The sequence below is a fragment of the Phaethon aethereus genome, assembly GCF_964289735.1.
Source record: "Phaethon aethereus genome assembly, chromosome: 2".
NCBI lineage: Eukaryota > Metazoa > Chordata > Aves > Phaethontiformes > Phaethontidae > Phaethon > Phaethon aethereus.
In genome coordinates, this window is record NC_138582.1 from 70,046,398 (window position 1) to 70,067,259 (window position 20,862).

Genomic DNA, 20,862 nt, shown 5'->3' on the forward strand with positions numbered 1-20,862 from the left:
AAGCTGACCTTCTGGCTTGGTTAGTAATATGTGTCTGATAGCATACTTATGTGCTTGGAACATATAGGAATTCTGCCTTACTCACTGAAATGATTAATTTGTTAGTCTGCTTTTACTCCAAGTTTTTTTTAACAGACTGCACTACTGGGCCACTGACATGGCCTACTCAATCTTTCCTGTATATTGATATTCTTATTATAGCAATGACCTCATATATAAAGATGGGCATTCTTAGTTTCCACATTTTATTTCTATATCAGTACTAGACACCCAAATACGATGTTGTCTCACTGGTCTGCTCTTCTCTTCTGTATCTTCTAAAATGGCACTTTGTTCTGTTGGTTTTGTTTGGGTTTTTTTTTTTCCATTTCATGTTTACTACCATCCCAGGACATTTCAGTGTGAAACCTTAAATACTGGTATTCCAGAATTGAGAATGAAGTCTATTTTTAAACATTGATAATGTTATGATATGGTTGCATAAGAGGAAACATCACTGAGATAACTGCGTAACTGGTACTAGGACATCAATTAATGCAAAGATGGCTGCCCTGCATAAACAGGTTTTAAAATTCTATAAGAAATATTGTCAGCCAGTATGCAAAGGATTACTTTTCTTTAGTCTGATACACCTTGGGAACTATAAAATCTAGACTATTTCCCCCCAAGTTCTTATTTATTAAGCATTATTATTGGTTACCTTCCAAGGCCACAGTGATTCAGTCTGTGTCACAGATATTTGTGTTGGGAGAAGACAAGCCAGTCAGAGGATTTCAAGCTAAAAGAATTGTTCCACCGTTGTATTACGAGGGAGAGGCGAGTCTGAAAGCATGTCTACGCACAGACTTACTGAACTGTAGTAGGTTTGTAATTGAATTATGATACAGCTATTGCACATGGAGAACAGATTCCCCTTTGTAAAGGATTTTGCAATTTCAGACTGGTTTCATTACAACACAGGTGTATCGGCGAGCAACTGAAATTAGAGCAAGCTGGTTTCCTATGTATTTTTGTCTTGTGGCTGGATTCTTTGTGTCTAATTAAACGTGAAGCTTCCTTGTAGCAGGTCATTTAAAATGTTTGTCTTTAGATAGAGGGGCAAACTCACTCTACAACCCTTTTCTTAGGGAGAGGGGAACTATGAGAACCTCTCCTCCACACAGCCGGCTCTTTCGATCAGATCCATGGCAGTGCTATGTCCTTAAGAGCGGTATCTGCTCTGTCAGGTTTGACTGAAACTGGCAAACAAAGTTTGTTAGGCAATAGGGCACCCTTGCACATAAATATTGCCTTCTTAAGAAACCAGGACAAATTCAGGCAGTTGGAAAACGGTGGTAGAGCCTTGCAACCGGCGCAAAGCTCTTCCACAGCTGCATACACAGAAGCACTGTAATTCCTCGTGGCCTGTCGAGCCCAAGAACCTAGCTGGCAGGACGGCGAAGGAGGATGCACTCCAGTTCACATGACCAGGAGAAACTCAGTCTGGCAGGAACCTAGCTGAGATCATATCATACCCACACAGCATTTTGATTGTGACAAAAAAGGTGAATTACTATGAAAAAAGCAAAACACGAGTTCAGTCTAAGAAGAAGCTAGTGAGAAAAAACGTGATTGGTCTCTTCACTGGTCTGAAATATTGCCAAAATGAGAAATACTACAGCCGATGCAATAAGCAAAACAGACTAATGGAGATAATGTTATGGATTAGTTCCCATTTTTTACACCGCTGCTTGGAGTTGAGAAGCATTGTGTGTCAGAAAACACTTTTGCATTATGTGAGAATCAAGCCTACAGTACACTGTATGAAGTGTACGTAGGAGGAACCTTACAGTTCTTCTGTCAGAGATCAGCATACAGCTACGGAAATTTTAAAGTGGTCCTTGCCTTTATCTGTAATCTATTTGCTTTTAGCCAACAAATAAATCTATATATCATATACCAAGCAACTGCCCTACTGAGGGTTGAAGGATATAGCTGTCTTAAGGCTCAGTCATTAAAACTTTTACCATGATCTCTAATGGCAGCCATAAATGTGCTTTTCACAAGGAAACCTGATGTCTAGGGTCAAGATGACAGAGACCAGTCTGAAAATTGACAAACCCAACATCCTATCCAATTTCTTCTTTCTGTCAGGGGCAGAGAGTCACCGCAAATGCCTTCATTTCCTTTTGTATTTTTAGTTGTAGACCGCCCATCCTCAGCTTTTAAGGCATGGATAGCTTGACTTTACATAAAACTCCAGAAAAGTGCTTGCTAATTTGCTGGTGTCGGTATTCAAATGGACTATTTGTGAATAATGCCAAACAGCAAAGGACACTGTCAGTTTTTAGGCTCCTCATCTTGGTTAGTTTGATTGATGTGTTTATGAAGACATAGTTAACAAAGGACCACCCAACAGTGGCCAAATGCAGAACTTTCACACAGGAGGCCAGTGAATATTCATAGTTAAAACCGCACTCAAACAGTTCATTAGCTAGAATGACTGATTGCGTTCGTAACTTTGGAGCCTACATTTAGTGTCTATCACTTGGATCAACTTTAATTCAGACAAAACACCCCTTTAAAATTATTTCACAGAGGAATTGGGACAAGGAATATATGTGACACAATATTCCTGAAATAAAACAGAAACTTGCCTCCAATAGTGCCTACTATGTGATAAGTACTTTTCAAACACACAAAAGATAATACCTGTTCAGGCAAGATCATATGAAGAGTTCACCTTTGCAGAATGCATTTAAAAAATCTAAAATTAAAAAAAGCAAACTAAAATAATAATAATAATAAAAAAATACAATTGTCATTTGCTTTTACAAAGGAGTTTCTGAGACCTGAAGAGTTCTGTTTCAGGAAAGCAAATTGCAGTTCACCTCATTGCTTGTATAAGATGAAAACATATGTACAGTATTTTAATGACCAAATTTGCTTTCATTTCTTTCCCTTCCCAAATCCATTAGCTTAAAAAAACATTCTACACAGCTTAGAGTAATAGCAAAGAGCTCTAAGAGCAAGTTTAACTCAATTCTATGCTGTGTATTCAACATATTAACACATTCTCATGTGTGCATTCAGTGAATACGAGTTTGCATGGGCTTACATAGTTCCCAGAGAATTCCAGTTCTGATACAAAGTTCAGGCAATTGTGTGCAGCCCTGTGGTCTAGACAGCACCAAACATGGAACACGGACACTAAGTTTTTAGTGGTATACATTGATCAACCAAAGAATATACACTGATAAGTTCAGATGGAAACTGTAACCATTTAAAATGGCAATAAACATTATTTTTCAAATATCTGGTATTTATGGTTTGATAACTTCACAGTTACTGCTGCTGTCTACAGAAATTTCAGTTGAGTGATTCTGCTAAGACCAGATATCAGGATTTTTATTTATGGTTTCCCTCTGATCAAGGAAAAAAAGAAAAGTCCTTCTAACTCATTCACCCACAGCACAGAAATGAGAATTATTTAAATTGGATTTTGTGACTACTCAACTTATTATGTTTGGTTTTATATGAGCAGTGAAACAGTTAACAACATTGATAATCGAAATATCAGTTGCAATGCAGTTGGAATGAAATGAAGTAAACAAGGCTATCGACAAGCTGCTATTGTTTCAAGCTCTACAAACAGAGTGGAAGTGCCTCCACAAGACAAATTTCAGTTACATTTTCCATTTTTTACTGACAATCATAATAACTGGGGAGTCTCTTCAAAAAAAAGTTCAAAGTCTAGGGAACAACTGAGAGATACCTTTTCAAGACTCTAAAATGATGTCTTGAAAAGCACCCCTTGCAGTTTTAGAGGCATCATTCTAAGATACCTTCTACAAATTATATTCAAACAAACAGTAAAATCTTCTCCTAATAAAATTCCAGAGCTACACTGCAAAGTAACAACAAAGTAAAACCAATGGAATAAAATATCATATCTTTTCTTGCAAATGTTAACATCAGAAAATTGACATTCTTTTTCTTAGTGATTGACAACAACTGGAGAATAGTATAACACTTCTAGATTGTCCTCATATAATCTAGCTTTCAGATATCACCAGTTTCCATGTTGGAGGTAATAAATGCTCAAACACTGCTAATCTGCATACAGGTAGAATTTTTTTTTTGTAGTTCTGCATTGTTGTTGCCATTGTTTCTTGCTGCCAGTTTGTCCAGAAAGCTCTACTTCTAGAAACCTACCAGAATGCTGGAAAATTTGTACAAGCGGGATTAAGCTATTACCTTCTCCCTATGAAAATCTCTAGCATGACCTTTCTGGGAATAACATTAAAATAGGAACAATCAGTATGTGTGTATGCACACACTCTTACTAAAAATAAATATAGCAGTAGGTAACATAATTCCTGAACATCTCGACAAAGAATGCAGTCTAAGCAGTGATCTCTCCTGCACTTATCTTAAATAAGGTCTTACTGAAATCTGCTCATGGGTTCTGATAATCTATTATTTATTGCAACAGACTCTGACAGAGAGTCTTAGCAGAGGACTCTCCTGTGTTTCATCTAAAATCTCTCACAAGTGGCAGAAATGTAGCACTTTCAGTTACAGATATATTTCTTTTGTTTGCAGTTATTTCATTTCTATTTGCTTCTTACCCCCAAATACACAGTTTGACCTGATTTCATATAACCTAGTACATCTTAGCTTGGTCTTACAGAAAGCTGTAGATGCTGGCATGCAACCATGAGTATTACTTGGGCTTGAGGACATACCTCCATGTTATACTTTTCCACTGTCCTTCTCAAAGGATCCACAACCTGCCAGCAAATCAAGATGCAAAGATCAATCAGTAGCATCCCTCCAACTATCACCAGTAGCTTCTGGTCCTTAATGATCTGGAGAGACAAAAAAAAAAGAAAAAAAAGGGAGGAGATTCCCATGAACCATAGATAGATCCCTGTACAGCTTTATTCCTATATAGGGAGAAAAACACCGATTGCTAATAAAAAGGTTTTTTAACAATGAATGAAGAAAAGTTTCAGAAATATCCAAAGATGAGAGCAAGAAGACACAAAATTATATTAGGTTGTTTCATGCACGTCAGAAGTATCTAAAGTGTATTCTGACTTCTAAAAAGAGACTGGGAGGACTCTTAAATATTAGTACTGAAGTCCAGGTTTAAAGTTAACTCCTGGAAAATTAAAAAAATACATTCTAGAAAGCTGCTATTGTGGAAGTATATGTGGAAAAACATTCATTACATCTTGCAGAGCAACAGGAGTGAAGAATTTAGTTTTCACTGCGATTTACCATGTTCACTTTTTCATAACCTTCTTGGATGTGGAAAACACACTTGCAAAGTATTAAAAGATAAGTTCATTCTGGACAGTTTTTGTATGTTTGTATTTAACATTTGCCTCTGTTACCTAGGGAGCAGAAAGGGATGGTGTATCTTCTCTATATGAGAAAAGTCAGAGGCTTTTATGCACATGCAACTTAAAACATGTTTTAAATTTTATGAGAATTTTAGGTTGGAAAAAGAACACTAGATTTGCTAGTAAAAAGAACAATCCAAACCATATATTACAGTCTTGTATGGCTGCATGCAATTCCTATATTATTTCTACTGCTATACAAATAGCAACATAGAAAAAACACACTGCAAGTACAGTATTTCAGTTGCAAAGTTGTAAACATGTTCAAATATCAGGCTTACTAACTTACATAACTAACTTTATGTTAGTCCTCCTGTGCCCATGTTCATATTTTTTAAATTAATATGTATTTCTATTACTAATGAACACTATTCCAATATTCAAAAGATATTACCAAATTGTTTTAACATGGCGAAAACCACTTATTTTTCCATAGTTTTGGTTCTCAGAAACAGATGGTTTAATCCAAATGAAATATTAAAAATTATTAAGCCTAAACAGCTTAATAAAGTTGTGATTATTTCAGTTCAATTTCATAAACTTGTTAGGATTTTGAAAACACATTACGAAGCCAGAAGTGTCAGCTAATCTTAATACAGGTAAGGTTGGTATTCCTGCCTAGAATAAATTGTATTTGCATTGAATTCCTGTCAAGCTTAAGGAAATGATAAAAATGAATACAATTTGAATTAATGTAAGAGGAACTTTAGAAAGTTTGTCTTTCATATTATTTAGTGAGACACATTCTTTATTTTGAAAGATGTTTCTGCAATATTGTGCACCGCTCTTTGTTAATCTGCTAGTTTATTTTATAAATATTTGGAGTAAACTAAGTGTAGAACCAAGGCTAGCAATCAGAATGACTTAAAGGACTTGATGAATTATTCTCAATTCCTGAGACAAGTTATTTAAATCCATGTAGCTCCCATCATCGTAAAGGCCCAGAAAATGATGCTTTCCCCATGTTTGCAGCAGTAATAAAGCAGTACGTCCACCTCATCAGAGATAGCAGAGGCATGCCAGGAGAGGGAGGGTGAAGGAGAAAGGTGCAGCTTTCATGGTGGTATGTCTCACTGATGGCTGGTTTGGCAAGGAGAACTTCACAAGAAGAAGGTGTCTCGGTAGGAGGTGCAGGGGGAGGAAGACTGTTGCAATGTGTTTCCTCATTAAGTTAAAAGGAAAACAGATATTAAGCAAAGGTTCTCAGGCTTGGTCCCTTGTCTTCTTTGGGAAAACATAACCATGCCTAACCTTTTTGTCATTTACCAAGTTACAGTCAAAGGTGAAAAAGGACTGTTAATCACTGAGGTTACCCTCTGTAGAAAAAGCCCATGCATTTTTTATCTCTTTTCAAATGCCTCTAAAGAGGACTTCGGTGAAACATACCTAGTGCTGCTCCGAGTAGGAGTGGAGACATAGAAGAGAAAACCATGGGGAATCAAGTCCAAAGAGAATTTGGATTTGGATGAAATTTAGGCACCTCAAGCCAAATTTATTTTTCTCCCTCTTAGGTAGCTAGGTAATTTGTTTTATTGGCATGTTTTGGTTGGTCTTTCTTTTTAATTGATGAGGTTTATTTTACAGAAGCTGGCTGTTTAACCATTACGTGTCTAGCCTCTCTCAGTAGTCAGTGGGCAGAGACAGAAACCTTCAAAGGACAATTCATCCCACCTATCTTGGGTACAATTTAGGATCAGAGAAGGTAGTGTTCTGAAATGTGTCCTTCCCTTCCCTCCCTCCCCATGAGGGTGTGAGGACAATTAACTTCAGCTAAAAATATGCATTTGAGAAACTTAAAGCTATGTGAAAAGAGTCTGGCAGGAATGTTTCCCTCTGCTCTACTGAACCAGAAAAGTTCCTTGTAAAAAATACCCAAAATATCAATAATGATGCCCAACCTTTCTAATGAAAATAGTGAACATTTTGCCTAGGACAGGCAAAATATGAGACAACTAGCTCAATGTATTCTAAATTTATACAGACTATATTGATATTGAAAGTAGGGTTGCATTAGATGCAGATTTACCAATACCTGGCAATATTAATCAAACTGGTACAGCAATGCTAGAAGCAAAAGAGTGAAAAGATACTATTAAAAGCAGTAATACTGATAACCCACTCACAAACAGGGTCAAAAGAAATCTCTTATTAACATTTCCTATTCAGGATCACATTGTTAACTGCCCTTAGTTGGTCTTGTGCATCTTTTATGTGTACCTGACCTTGCACTACTGTAGGTCAATATTCATATTTTAGTTCACATGTAAGTTTGGTTACCTTTTTTTGGGGGCAGTTATCAGAACAAGTAAAAGCAGAAGCAAACAGTGGAGCTCTTCCTTGGATACCTCTTGGAGCATTTTCTCCTGCGTTACGTCGTGAATGGCCCTATTCTGGGCAGAACGGGAGAGGTGCACACCAGCAGCTGTCACTGGCAGCAGGTATTATTCATCCCTTACTTCTGCCAGACAGCCAGGAGGAAGGCAAGTGAAACAAAGCCCATAAGACAACCCGAGGAAGCAGTCTGTGCCACTGTCACGAGCTCTGTAAAGCACAGCGCTGCCCATGCCGCACGCAGAGCCAGTGGGCTGAAGGCTGGGCTCCTGACGCTGCCTCACGCAGCCGTCCCAACCCAACTCTCTCCTTGGCAAAACCGTTGCAGACATGAAGCTCTGAAGCAGAACGCTTCATCAAAACAGTAGCTTTTCAGAATGAGAGGTTGAGATTCAATTGTTTTTTTTACTTCTGCCAGTGACTAGCAGTTTGTCCTAACATAATTTTACTCTGAGAAATGCTGTTGGTATATCACTAGCAGCAATTCCGAAAGGCTTGCTGATCTTCCCCCCTCCACACTCAGGCAACCCAGCTTTTCCCTCTCCCCAGCCATCACTCCCACCCACCAGCACTCTTTAAGTCCAGTACATTCACTCCTTGGGAAACACCAGATGCACTGAAGGAGTCTTGACTCAGATACTGTGAATCCAACAATTTCTCTGTCTGACAAAAGGAAGTCATGAGCAACTGAGGCTCCTTACAATCAAATATATCATTCTTATTTTTCCCTTTTTCATCCTCCTTTTAGCATATGGTAAGTCAGTCTTGGGAGAAATGCACAGTAGCTAATAAAATCCATTTTTGTGAGTGCTCCTGACTCCTTGCTGAAGCCAAGCTCTCATACAGCAGCATCTGTGAGTAATTTCTACCATCTGTGATTGGATAGGTGAATCTGTCTCATCCTGGCAGATCTGCCCACTGTTATAAATGCCACTGCTACCAGTCTGGACTGTATATCTGGATATGAAGCTATCTGTCCTCAAAACAAATTCACTCAGAACAGAAGCTGGTAGGCCATTTGCTCCTCAGCAACATCGCTGTATGAGCAAATCACAATTTTTCTGAAAACTTGTGACTATTAAGACAAGCTCAAGATCAAAGTCCTTACCTTCCATGGACCTTGTGGTCTCATCACAGGAGATACAAAGTCTGTCTAAAGCTCTGGGATGAAGTTTCAGCTCATGAAACTCTTGGGGATTTTCTAGAACTATCACAGGCCATACTATCTGCCACAGCAACTTCAACTGTCCATTTGGTTATTATTTCACGGACCTCTTGTGGGGCTTTTTTTCATTTGCTTTCTAAAGCACATCCATCCTGCCCTGCCCTGCCCTGCAGGACCTTATCCTCAACAGGTTTATGGGATCACGTAGCAATCTGGCAAACAGCAGCAGTTAAACATTAGGCTTGCTTTTTGTAGTTAAGGCTAAGGTAAACTTTTTGTTATTTATTAACTTATTAGAAACCGACTCTGCAAATGTATATGATATGGACCTTAAAGCTGAACTCTGTTCTTAGCCAAGAACAAGGAGTCTTTTATATGAAGATTTACCCTCTTCTCCAGGATGCAACATTAGCTTAGTACTCTCTGAGTTCCACAAATAGCTTTCCAGTTTGGATTGAATAGTTCATTTCCTCCTGTCTTTTTTTCAGAGTTACTTTCTTTGTTACCAGGAACTTCACCTCCCTTTGTTAGAATAAAATATCATTAAATTTAAAGGAAGATCTATTAGCAAAAACTTGGTGTTCTTTTTTTATTTATTTTTATTAATTGAATTCACAGAAGCATAGTAAAGCTGGGAGAATATGTCTATTTATAGGTTTTGAGATAAATATATATTTCCTTTTTCACTGAAAATTTAGATTTTTTTCTGTTTAAGAAGGCAATTCTGGTTTCTCTTACATAGATCAGTAACTCAGTAACTTTTTTTGTTGTTGTTGTTGTTGTTGTCCCTTCCCCAGACTCCTGGGGTGGCATCTGTAGAGAGAAACCCTCTTTAAAGGATCCCTCTGTGAAAATTCCTAGACCTTATTCCATTAAATGAATAGCACTGACAGCAATTATTGAAGCCCTCAGAAATCTGAAACCCAGTGTTCCTCTCCCTGGTATGTACAGAAGTCATGCTGATAAGAGTCTTCCCTCTGAACTGGAGGGGAAAGAGAAAAAATAACAGAGTTTATGGGAAAAAAATTATAAAGTCTGCAAGGCTGGAAAAAGGAACCATATAAATACTCCTAAACTTGCCTTCAGTATATTCTCTTCATTGCATAAACTACCTTTTCATTTCTCCCAGTATGATTAACTGGGAGAAACCTTAGGGTTGCTCCCCTACATTTAGTGGGTCATCACAGGTGGGATGGTGCCATGAGGTTGGTGATGCAGAGTCAGTAGTAGATAGGAGAACTTTGCCATATGTGGGCCAAGAGAGACATCTATCTTTGAGCTGTTAAAGCCATTAATATTTTTGAGGACTATTCTGTAATACATTCTTAACTTCTGTTGTGTAATGCAATGAGAAAAAAGGACTATTGAAAACACATTACGCACTTGTTCCCAATAACTCCACAATGTTTTTTCAACAGCTATTATGAATATTTCCTATAATAGGTTCTATGATTAGTATTGGGAACACTTTTCACACTGCAATTACATTGGTTTTAACGAGTGAATGCTAACATTTTAAAACGCACATTTTGTAGTAGCAAGTTTTTTGAGCAGTAAGTCACTCACAGTAAAAAATTAAGCTTAAGACCTTTTACTCTCTTGGAGGTACTTTGATTAATTTGATGAAAGATTTGTATTTCTACTTACAAATTAAAAAAAAAATGTTTTCTGTGAGGATCTACTGTAATCCCTGCAGTCTGAGAACTTGATTTTTGCTGCTTTCCAGGATAATGGAGTGCTACTGATAATAATGGACAATTAGATATGACCAAATAGTTTGGGCTTGAGAATTAAATAGCTACAGTCACTAGTCTGCTAAGGCACACATTTCTAGAACGTGTCATCTTTGCTGACTCATGCTCAGACTAATTGTAGAGCATCTTTGGGCAGACTCACACTCTCAGTAACAGCATTACAAATGTGGATGTGTTGACTCTACGCCTTGCTACCAGGAGAAGCTATCTGTTTAGAAAACACCTTTCCCTTTTTCCAACTTATATAAAACACAGGTGGAACATCCTGGGGGGATGCTCCCTAGGGGCAGCAGAAGATAGAAATTTTACAGAGGTTAGAGAAGGGAAGAGATTCAATGACAGCTTAAAGAAATTATAAAAGTCTTCATCTTTGAAAGCTTGAGCCTCAATCATGGTTATAATGCATTGGAGAATTGGAGAGATGATTGTTTTACTAACATTGCTAACTCAGCCTTAGGGAGCACACAGAGCGATGTATCATGGCTAGTTTCACAAAACTTTCTTGAAAGGACAAAAATTAAAAACACTGTAGTCTTAAAAACCAAAATGGCACTAAAGAAATCAGACTTGACAGCATTAGAACCAACCATTCTTGCTATACAATGTTTTGGAGAATGGCCTTAGAAATGGGCCTCAGCATCATGTTAACTTCTGCACGCTAGGTATGCTGCCTAAAGCTGCATATCCCACCAACAGAGCAAGTCAAATTCACCTTTGAGAGAAATGCATCTGCTGACCCAAGATTGCATGGCCATATGTGTGGAGGAATTTCTATCAGGGATGTGAATTTTCATCTCTTGTGCTATAAGGGATCCCAACCTTCAGGAAAAAAGTACACAAAGGATTTGAATGGTCTGGAAGAAATGTTCTGACTTTGTCTGAGATAACATTAAAATATCTAGACTTTAATATTTTCTTTAACGAACAATTCTGTGGGGAAGTATACTACATCGTTACCAAATAGCTGGGGACATCAATGCACTTGATTACATTTACAATCCAATTTCAAGCTATTCAGGAATAAATTGCCTCATACTGTATAGTGACATGTTCTTTATTTCTTTGCCATCCATTAGTCTCATAATACATAGAAATTATGGTTGTAGCACTGTTTATGAGCAGTTACATTTCACACAGTTTTTTCATTGTTTTGGTTGCTACAGAGGTTTTAGGCTTATCAAATTGTAGCATGCAGAAATTTACATATATACATGACTTCAAAAGCAGATTTTTCTCCTAGATGTACAGTTCATTAGCTCAACTTATTTCTGTGACAGGAGCTTGAGATTTAGTGCCCCAATCTATATTTATATAAATGTAAATTTTAGAAATGTGATTCCTATTGTTCCCTGGCTGGCATTTTGGCTGATCAGCTCTTATGAAAAACAGGATGCTTGTTTTACATCTAAATATGGATTTTAGGATTACACTGACTATTTTCAAAGCTTTGGACTTAAAATTTATAGTTACAGCTATTTGGGGAAAAAAGTAATAAAATAATTTGGTTTCCACTTATAGCTCTTTAAGAAGTATTAGATCTATCTGTATATTGATAACCAACGAAGCTACACCTGAATAATTTACACTGCACTGTAAGTATCATGGATTACTTTGTCCAGTGGTAAATACTCATAGTGAAAAAGAAATAAATCCCAAACACAGGCAAATTTCAAACTACTGCCTTCTTTCTTACTCTCAAAGGCTGAAGAATAATGCTGAACATTTCTTTAGGTATCCATATGCTGGTTCATTTTTAGCAGATGGCCTCTAATAGATTGTTGTACTGTTGGTATGGTTACCCAAAGTGAATTTTTGGATCCTGACACGTCTCCTTCTCAGACTTATGATCTCTCATATATACTTAGTGAAATACATGTGTATCCTAGGGGAAATACAGCATATAGCTTTTTTTTATACACATAAAACCTCTAGCTAGATTGAAAAAGATGTCTTGGAAAAGTATAAATATTTACAGTCTAAAAACTGATCTGGAAAAATATTTTATAGCAGCAGTTACAGAAAGAAATTATTAGGGAATACGATCTAGATTTATGCTAATACAGAAAGAACTATATCTACAAAGCCATTTAAGTGAGTAAATAAGATGTGGCCTGTGAGGTTCTGACCTAAACCCTCTGCCAATATAATCTGGAAAACTTTGCTTCATCTATTTTTAAATGATTAAGCCATTGAGTATATTTTTTAAAATCTCTTTACAGCTTTTGTGAGAAAGATTATAGATTGTAATAAATTCTAAATTCCATAGGTGACTTGAAAAACCTATAGCAAAGTTTATAACTAGAGATTACATTCATCCTGTAAACTTTCTCGCAGAGGGTTTCAAATGAGGGGTGGGGATAGCAGAAAACAGAGCCAAGTTGTGGGGAGAAGGCAGCAGCACATAAGCTCGTAAGCGTGTGGCCTCCAGCCGCCGCCTTCTCTCTGTGTTTTTCCCCAGGGGTGCTCGTGCGATTGCAGGTACTGACACCTTCCCTGCCGCTGGCACCGCGGGGCGAGAGCACACAGCGAGCCGCTGCCCACCCCGACTGGAGGGGTCAGGCCTGGGGGCTGCTCAGTGCAAACCACGTGCCCTGCTCCCCAAAAAGAGCACGGATGGTCTCTTACCCTTTCCACTCTTCCAAGAGCCTCAGTTTATGGACCATTAAGCATACGAATTAGAGAGGTAGGGTGGCCACATTTGTGTTAAAAAATGGAGTGGGAAGGCAATGAGCTAAAAAGTTTGAGAATTCTTGCTCTGCTTCATTTAGATAATAAATTTGCTTCTCAAAAACAAGTGCTAACCTTTTCTGAAAACTGTGCTCAGAGAGATTTCTAAAGCATAACAAATAATTCTGGAAATTAATTATTCTTCTTCGTGTTGGCACTTAACTGTCTTACATACGAGACCACCTTTCTCAAAACTCCTGCTGCCTTTTTCATGATGTATTTTTTTCTGGTTTAAGTGAAAAAGACTGCAACAGAAAACTGCCTCTTTTATTATGCAGTGTGATGCACGCCCAGAGCAGACTCACTGTCTCGCTGCCGTGACACTGGCATCCTGTAGAAAACCAAGGCTGCACTGGTGCCCTGATAAAGCACATGGGGGAACAAACGTACATTGTAAAGATCCTAGCAAGCTGCAGGTTTTCAAGCATTGACTTTTTAGCCACAACATAAGCCTTTTAAGGTTTCCATGAGCCCATTCTTTTTACAGAAATGAAAAGAAAGAGCATTCAATTATAGAGCGAGCTGCACACATCAGCAAAACGATCCTTTAGATCTTTCCATACCTCATCAGCTTGAGGTAAAAGAGTAACTAGTAGTTATCGCGAGCCGTACAACAGCATAATAGGAAGACAAGGTACCTATTTTGCCTGTAGGTTTTACAGATACATAGTATAGAAAAAAAGAACAGTGAAATCCTAAACTCCAGTTTTTATGCTCTTGTCCACACTTCCATGCAACCATTCCAGCCAGTCCTAATTTCAACTTTTTCTTGCCTCTTATTCCTTTTCCACTCCTATGTTCCTTTCCCAGTCTATGTCCCTACTTTTCAGGCCTGCCATCCTGCCTCTAAAATTCAATCTTAATCTAATTTTAAACAAGACCTAGCCCCTCAATTGGAGTTTGCCACTTGAATCTCAAACTTGAGCTCTATATTGCAACATACTCAGCTTTCTTGACCCCTTCCTACAGCTCTCCCTGCCCCATTCAACTTGTTGACTCTCAATCTTATTTTAACTCTTCAGGAATTCTTATGCAAATTCAGTCTCCCTCCACAACTCCTTCTCCCAGCCTATAATCCCAAGCTTTTCCCTATTACTTTTGTCTGGAGAAGCTCCCGTTCCCTCCAAAGCCCTTAGCAGCTAACCCAATTTCTCATTCTCAGCCTCCTTCCTGCTTCCTACCTCTTGGTCCCGTGGTTATCTCGCAATGCCAGCCTCCCTTCCCCATGCTAGTGTCAACAAAATAGGCTGTACAATCTCCTATCCATCTTTGCAATGAATGAAGACCACAGCTCTCTTCAGAAGTCTTGTAAGGACTTGGTAGGGTGAATGTAAGAAAATAAGTTTGCCAGACTGCAGCCTGACAGGCATAGCTAAGTCAAGTTGAACTGGTAAGTAATTTTTCTCTGTTGTGGTTGGTTGTAGCTTTCTAACCCTGGGTTAGTACCGGTATCTTTTCTCAATACTTGTTAAGCTCTTTAACCCTTTCTCATCTGTGAGAACTCTGCAGTCACATAGTAAATTTAAGAACAGAGAAAAGCTTATGAAATATCATCAATGAGTAGAATAACGTTGGCAAAACTATAGCAGAAGTCTTAAGAAAAGATGCTGTTATACATCTCATTGTGCAATTATATTCTGTATTCACCTTGTAACAACATTGTCAACATACAGACATATGCCACCAGAAGTGGTAGTAATAATAGAGTACATTGACAATATTTTCAGTGAAAATTAAACATAAAACATCCCTCCCCTGATGTCACAGTTAAAGGATTAAGTATGAATAGACAGAGCTAGAAGGTACTATGATACAGGTAAGACAAGCCTATTATAGTAACATCAACTAAGAAGTATTGTACTTTCAAATACAAACTTCAACAAGCAACATTGTGGTCCAGATCATCATGCTTTATTGTATTCACCTACAAATGGTCAAATACTTGGTCTTGGTAAGAGCAGAATATATAAAGCTTATGGAGGCTTACCACTGCTTTGAATTTGTTACTATTCTGGTATTCCTCAAAAGTGATTGGCCTTTTTTTGACATACTGGAGTCATGCAGGAGCAGTCACTATGCAGGACTGCTTTAATGCCCCTGAAAACCTAAGACAATGCAGTTCCCCTTAAAAAAGACAGCTTCACAACCTTCTAAATTTTACCAGAAGAGCTGGCTTCTTCAAACGGTTCAGCTAGTTAAAGCTTCCCCAGGACACCCCATGGTCTCCTGCCTGTTATATTCTCTTCTCTCTCCTCTTACCCACTGCCAGTCCTCCTCTGCTGGTGAGGGAAACATAAAAGCAGTCCCCATCTCTCACTGAGCAGAAGATATTCTGCTGCCCAAACCAACATAATGGAGATGTATCAAAACCAGAATTGCACCTCAGTTACAAGCATTACAGTTATTTTTAATACTAATTCTATTCTACTTTCCATTATCTCTACTAGCTTCTTTAAAAATAAAAAATAATTTATTTCCCCCAACTGATTTTGTAATTTCCATTTGACAAAAATTGATTCCCTTGTACCCCTCTCTTTCAGTTCCAGCTAAAATTAATACATTTTTAACTTGTTTCCCTTGCCCTAGAAAGATCAAAGATGGCAACAGAGCTCTGGGAATCTTGTAAAATTAGCAGTCTGATAGCAGGAGGAGTATATTAGGAATTTTATTGTTTGTCTTTTTTCCAATAACAAAGGACGAGATCTGTATATGGGTGAAAATAAGAGAACTGTGGCAGCTACATAAACAAACATCAACAAAAATTTTCACCTATTCCAAGACAACCTACATAGTTTAGTTCCACTCTCCACTGCGCTAAAGTGGAGCTATAGTGTACTATTTAAAATTCTATACATTTTCGCACAAAGAGAGAGAAATCCACTCATCCCTTCACAAAGCCATATTGTACAATTAAGATAGGGGTCTAATAAAAGTTTGGAAGCAAGCTTGCCCTATCTGATGAAAATAAAGAGATTCACTCATTATATTCTTCTCTCCCTTGCTTAATACCCATTTCCATGAAATGACTAAACTATTATTTTTCACTGTTTGGAAAATTTTCCTGATGAAAACATCCAGGATGACAGGCAAAAGTGGTATACCTAAATGTCATATTTTACTGCCATATGCAGGTGGAAGCTGAAGTGACCACAGAAGAACAGAATCCACAGTACTTAAATAATTTTGGAACTTTGTACTCCATGTATTGACATGCCAGTCTGCTCTGTCATGGCACAGCTGATTCAAAAAACATTAATGTGCTTTTTCATGCACCACTACCTTTGTTTATTGTCAGGTTAGATATAATTTGTGAAAATTTCTATTGTCTATGCTTCCATAGATCAAAATGCTTTATCTGCAAACTACATCTACTGAAAATGGAAATGTCCTTCCTGTAAGACATAAGTAAATATTGCCATGTCTGTCAATCAACTCTTAAAAACAGTTTTATCTATCCTGGCAAATTAAGGACAGAAAATGTATGACTAGTAAACATTCATCATGGATAGCTAATTCATTTTGCATTAAGAAAACTTGTCTTTTATGATTCATGCTTGTGTTCTGGAATGGGATATCCAAATAAAGCAAACCAAGATAATTCTGTGGAATGGCAATTCTTTAAAGTTTACAGAACAAAATGCATTATTTCCTTCATTCCAGAATATTGAATAAGGTGCCCTAATAGTCTTGCTGTTTCCAGTATCACTCAGAGCATTAACAAACAACGGAATTTAATATTGAGTAGCAACTTGAAGCTCTAAAATGAAATGTTTTCTAAAAAACAATAAAGGAAATACTTAGTAATAAACCATTGAAGTACCTGTTCATTCCTATTTGGGATAGTATGCATTAGAAATTATAAAATTCTCAGGATAATAAAGTTTATTAAGTAAATGTGTTACCGTGGCATTATCTTGCATTAACTTCACTAATCTACAAAGATTTGTACTGATGTAACTGAAAACATCTTTGCAATATAAAATTTCATTTTTCAAGAAGGTAAAATCGTGGTTCACCTTTGAGTGAAAAGTCTTTAATACAGGAAGTCTAGGATCCTTAAAAATATATATATACTGGACTCTGGTAGCATAAACTGATATATTATAGTGGGCTTTTTGCACTTCCCTCCATCCAGAGTACCCCATATGGGGTACAGAAATTTCTTATTATTATACTTGATTTTAAGATATTTGTCATTTAGTCTTCATTATTTTTTACATTGGATGATATTTGAAATTTAATTAATGAATATTTAAGCAAACCTGACATGACCAAATACTAGAGGGAAGGACTAGGTGGTTCTGTTGTTAAGGTGCCAGAGCGCTAGGTCCAGTTTCAGCCATGGCATGTACTTCCTTAATAACCTAAGACATAAATACTCTCAGAAACTGAGTTAACCCTTTCTCTGTCTATCTAAAGCCCAAATCGTTTTAGGGATAGGTGTATCTTGCGATGACAGCAACTCCTTACATGTTGCAACTGTAGGAACAATAACACAGCTCTAACAAAAAAAAAACCCCAAAAAACTGCTCTTCCATGAGCACACACAGAGGGATCGAACAAACAAACAGAGGAATCTGACGAGGTTTTGGAATATTGTTCTACATATTTTGGGTGTAAATGACTCTTTACCACTTATTTAGAATAAATCTTTTCAGCTGCATATAGGAACTGCATTTGGCACTACTTTTCACTCTATAATAATATTAATTTTTTTCTCTGTTTCATGAACATTTCTCTTAATGTTTTTTCCATTAAGATTATTTCTATTCACCAGTTTTCCCATTTTTAAATAAAACCATCTGATTAAAAGTACTTCATGTGTGAAAAGAAGCTCCATGGGAAAAATATCAAACAAACAATACAAACATGAAGTGTTGTACTACTCCTAAGATGAGCCTAATTGTTTACAGAAAATGTACCAAAAATGCCGGAGACAACTACTGTGGTTCAATTCCAACCAGTCTAGGGGTAAGCTTATGCAATTTCAATCAAAATTAGAAATTAGAAAACTGTATAAGCAGCACTATCTCTTGCCTCCTCCTACCAACCCATCAGAAACTTGTATGTAATGCCTGTATCCCAAACAGACATATACAGAAAACATTTCATAACAACTGTCAATCTACCAGGAGGAGATCTATGGATGCTGAAACAAGATACTAAACAAAAGTGAGGATCTGAATTCACTTCAAAAGTTTGCAGCCACCTCCACTGTCCATTAAAAAGATTGAAGGGCTGCTGCTCAACTCCAGCTCTCAGAGACTAAAAATGAGACCAAGAAAGCCCCAATATCAAACCATTCAGGACCTTTGAACACAGGAACAGTCAGCTCAAGTATGGGAAAAGAGAAAAAAGAGAAAAAGAGTTTACTTCCCCTTACCTTTTTCTTCATTTTTACATTTTTGAAAATTGCATGAACTCTCCATGTTTTTGCAAACATTGCTCCAAATGCAGTTGTGTATCCCACTGTAAGAATCCATGTTCGGACCTAAAAATATATACATATATATAAAAAAAAAGACAAAGCCATTTAATTTTCAGTAGACAGTATGGTTATCATAATTTCAGCCAATTTTTTTCTCAAGAACTTGAGAAAACATATTCAAAGAACTTCACAAAAAAGTTGACATTTCAGAATTGTCTCATTCATTACTTCCTTGCTTTTTTTCTCCTCCCTCTATCCCTTCTCCAAGTATGACAAATCTGGATGCTGAATTAACAATATATATAAAACACATATAAAAACACAACATAGTTACAACATTGTGCATTTTTATCAAACTTATTGTGTTCTTTCCAGGCAGAGGAAGGAACTAGAGGATGAAAACAAGAGACTGAGACTATAAAAACTACCCAAGGAACTACTATTAACAGCAACATTTTGAACAGAAATTAACAGAGGAGTAGAGATGCTATTCAGGCAATTAAGAGGAAATCGTGCTATGTGAGGTATTCATCACTTAATGCAGACCCTGAGCATTCTGGAAAGATAAGAAAAACTGACCTTAAAATTATCATATAGGGAAGAATGTCAAGACAGGAACATAGCCTTGCTGGGCAGGCCTCGGGGACAAGACCTGAATCAAAGATAGTACCTGCAAACATGGGTCTAAGTAAGAGGAGATGGTGAGCTTACGCAGAAGAATGGAGTAACGGGACCCTGAGCTGGCCACAGCTTTGACATAGACCTATCTAGATATTTCCTTATAGTGAGATTCCCAGAGAAAACCAAAAGTTTTTTAAAGTAAAAAAGACATGATGTGTTTAGAGTAAAAACCAGAATGACTACTTTTTTAATAGAAAAAACCTCACATTGACCAGGAAGGACAGAATACAAGTTACAAAAGCTTCTTGTGCAGTTCCCGACCTGCCCATAGCATCCTCGTAGGCAGGTCTTTACTTTCAGACTCGGTTTCGGCTAAGACCATGACTTTCAGAGTTGTAACAAGCTCTGCACAGCCCACTCTAATTCTGTGGAAGTTTCTCCTTTCGTTACCCTGGAGGTCTGGCTCTTTGAATGCTTGTCTGCCCTGAACAGGCTATTTTCTTCCTCAAAGAGGGACCGGAGCCTACAGAGCATAGCAAGTGGAAGACCATGTGAGAGGCACAGCAGGGAGCAGGAAGCCTACAGTTGAATCTGAGAGCCTGAGAAATCACAAGGAGGAGGAAACAATCTCCTTCTCCCTCTAGAAACTCCACCTGGGCCAGCTGTCAAAAAGGGAGACTGCACAAAAGCAAGCAAAGAAGTAAAAATAAAATGAGCTGTACATTGCAGATGGAAAACTGGGGAAGAGACAATGGCTAAAGACAGGGCAGGCAAAGCTAGGAAAGGGGAAAACAAGCCTTCTTTTGGCCTTGTGGACCAGGCATCCTTGGCCTGTAGAACTGTTTTCTGATATTAAAAAAAAAAAATCTGATTTGTGGAAACCAGGACATTCTGAGAAAGGATTTTGAAAAAAATCTTTAAATGACCTAAAGGCTTTTTTTTTCATTGGAAACCATCCTGGTTTCACATCTGACTTCTGGGGAGTTTGGGATTTTTATTTTGTCATTTTAGGACGTGCATATTGATGAGAAACTAGGTGGTGTAGTAAGATGCAAAATTTGGGATCTAAGATCAGTGTTAGGAATAATCTAAATGTTTCACTTCTAAATACATGTTATCTAGTTTTTGCCTTTCCAAACATCTTCATAATTTCCATATCTGTATTCAAAATGTATTTTTTTCCCCCAGATTTTCTGTAGAATAGAAATTCTGGCTTTTAGTAAGAATTAGTGACTGGGTATCATGCCAGGGGGGAAAAAAAAAAAAGATATGGCTCACTCAAGAAGTATTGATAAAGCAATGACAGACATAAAATACTACTGTTTCTTAAAATTAACAAATAAATAAATAAGATACGTATGGTCATTAATGGTGAATTAGTGAGAGAAAAGTACACACAGAACCGGCACCTTGGGTCTTGGCAAAGAGGAGTATGCAAATGGACAC

The 20,862-nt window shown here is 37.5% G+C and overlaps 1 protein-coding gene across 1 annotated transcript in view; it reads right to left on the minus strand.

Moving 5' to 3' along the window:
• GABBR2 (gamma-aminobutyric acid type B receptor subunit 2) overlaps positions 1-20,862 on the minus strand; it is a gene marked incomplete at its 3' end in the record, with an annotated part of 516,320 nt that overhangs the window by 140,852 nt on the left and 354,606 nt on the right. The window contains exons 12-13 of the mRNA XM_081996348.1: positions 18,751-18,858; positions 4,728-4,850 (exon numbers count right to left, since the gene is read on the minus strand). Of these exons, the coding sequence (XP_081852474.1) occupies positions 4,728-4,850; positions 18,751-18,858 (231 nt within the window). The remainder of the gene's footprint in view (positions 1-4,727; positions 4,851-18,750; positions 18,859-20,862) is intronic.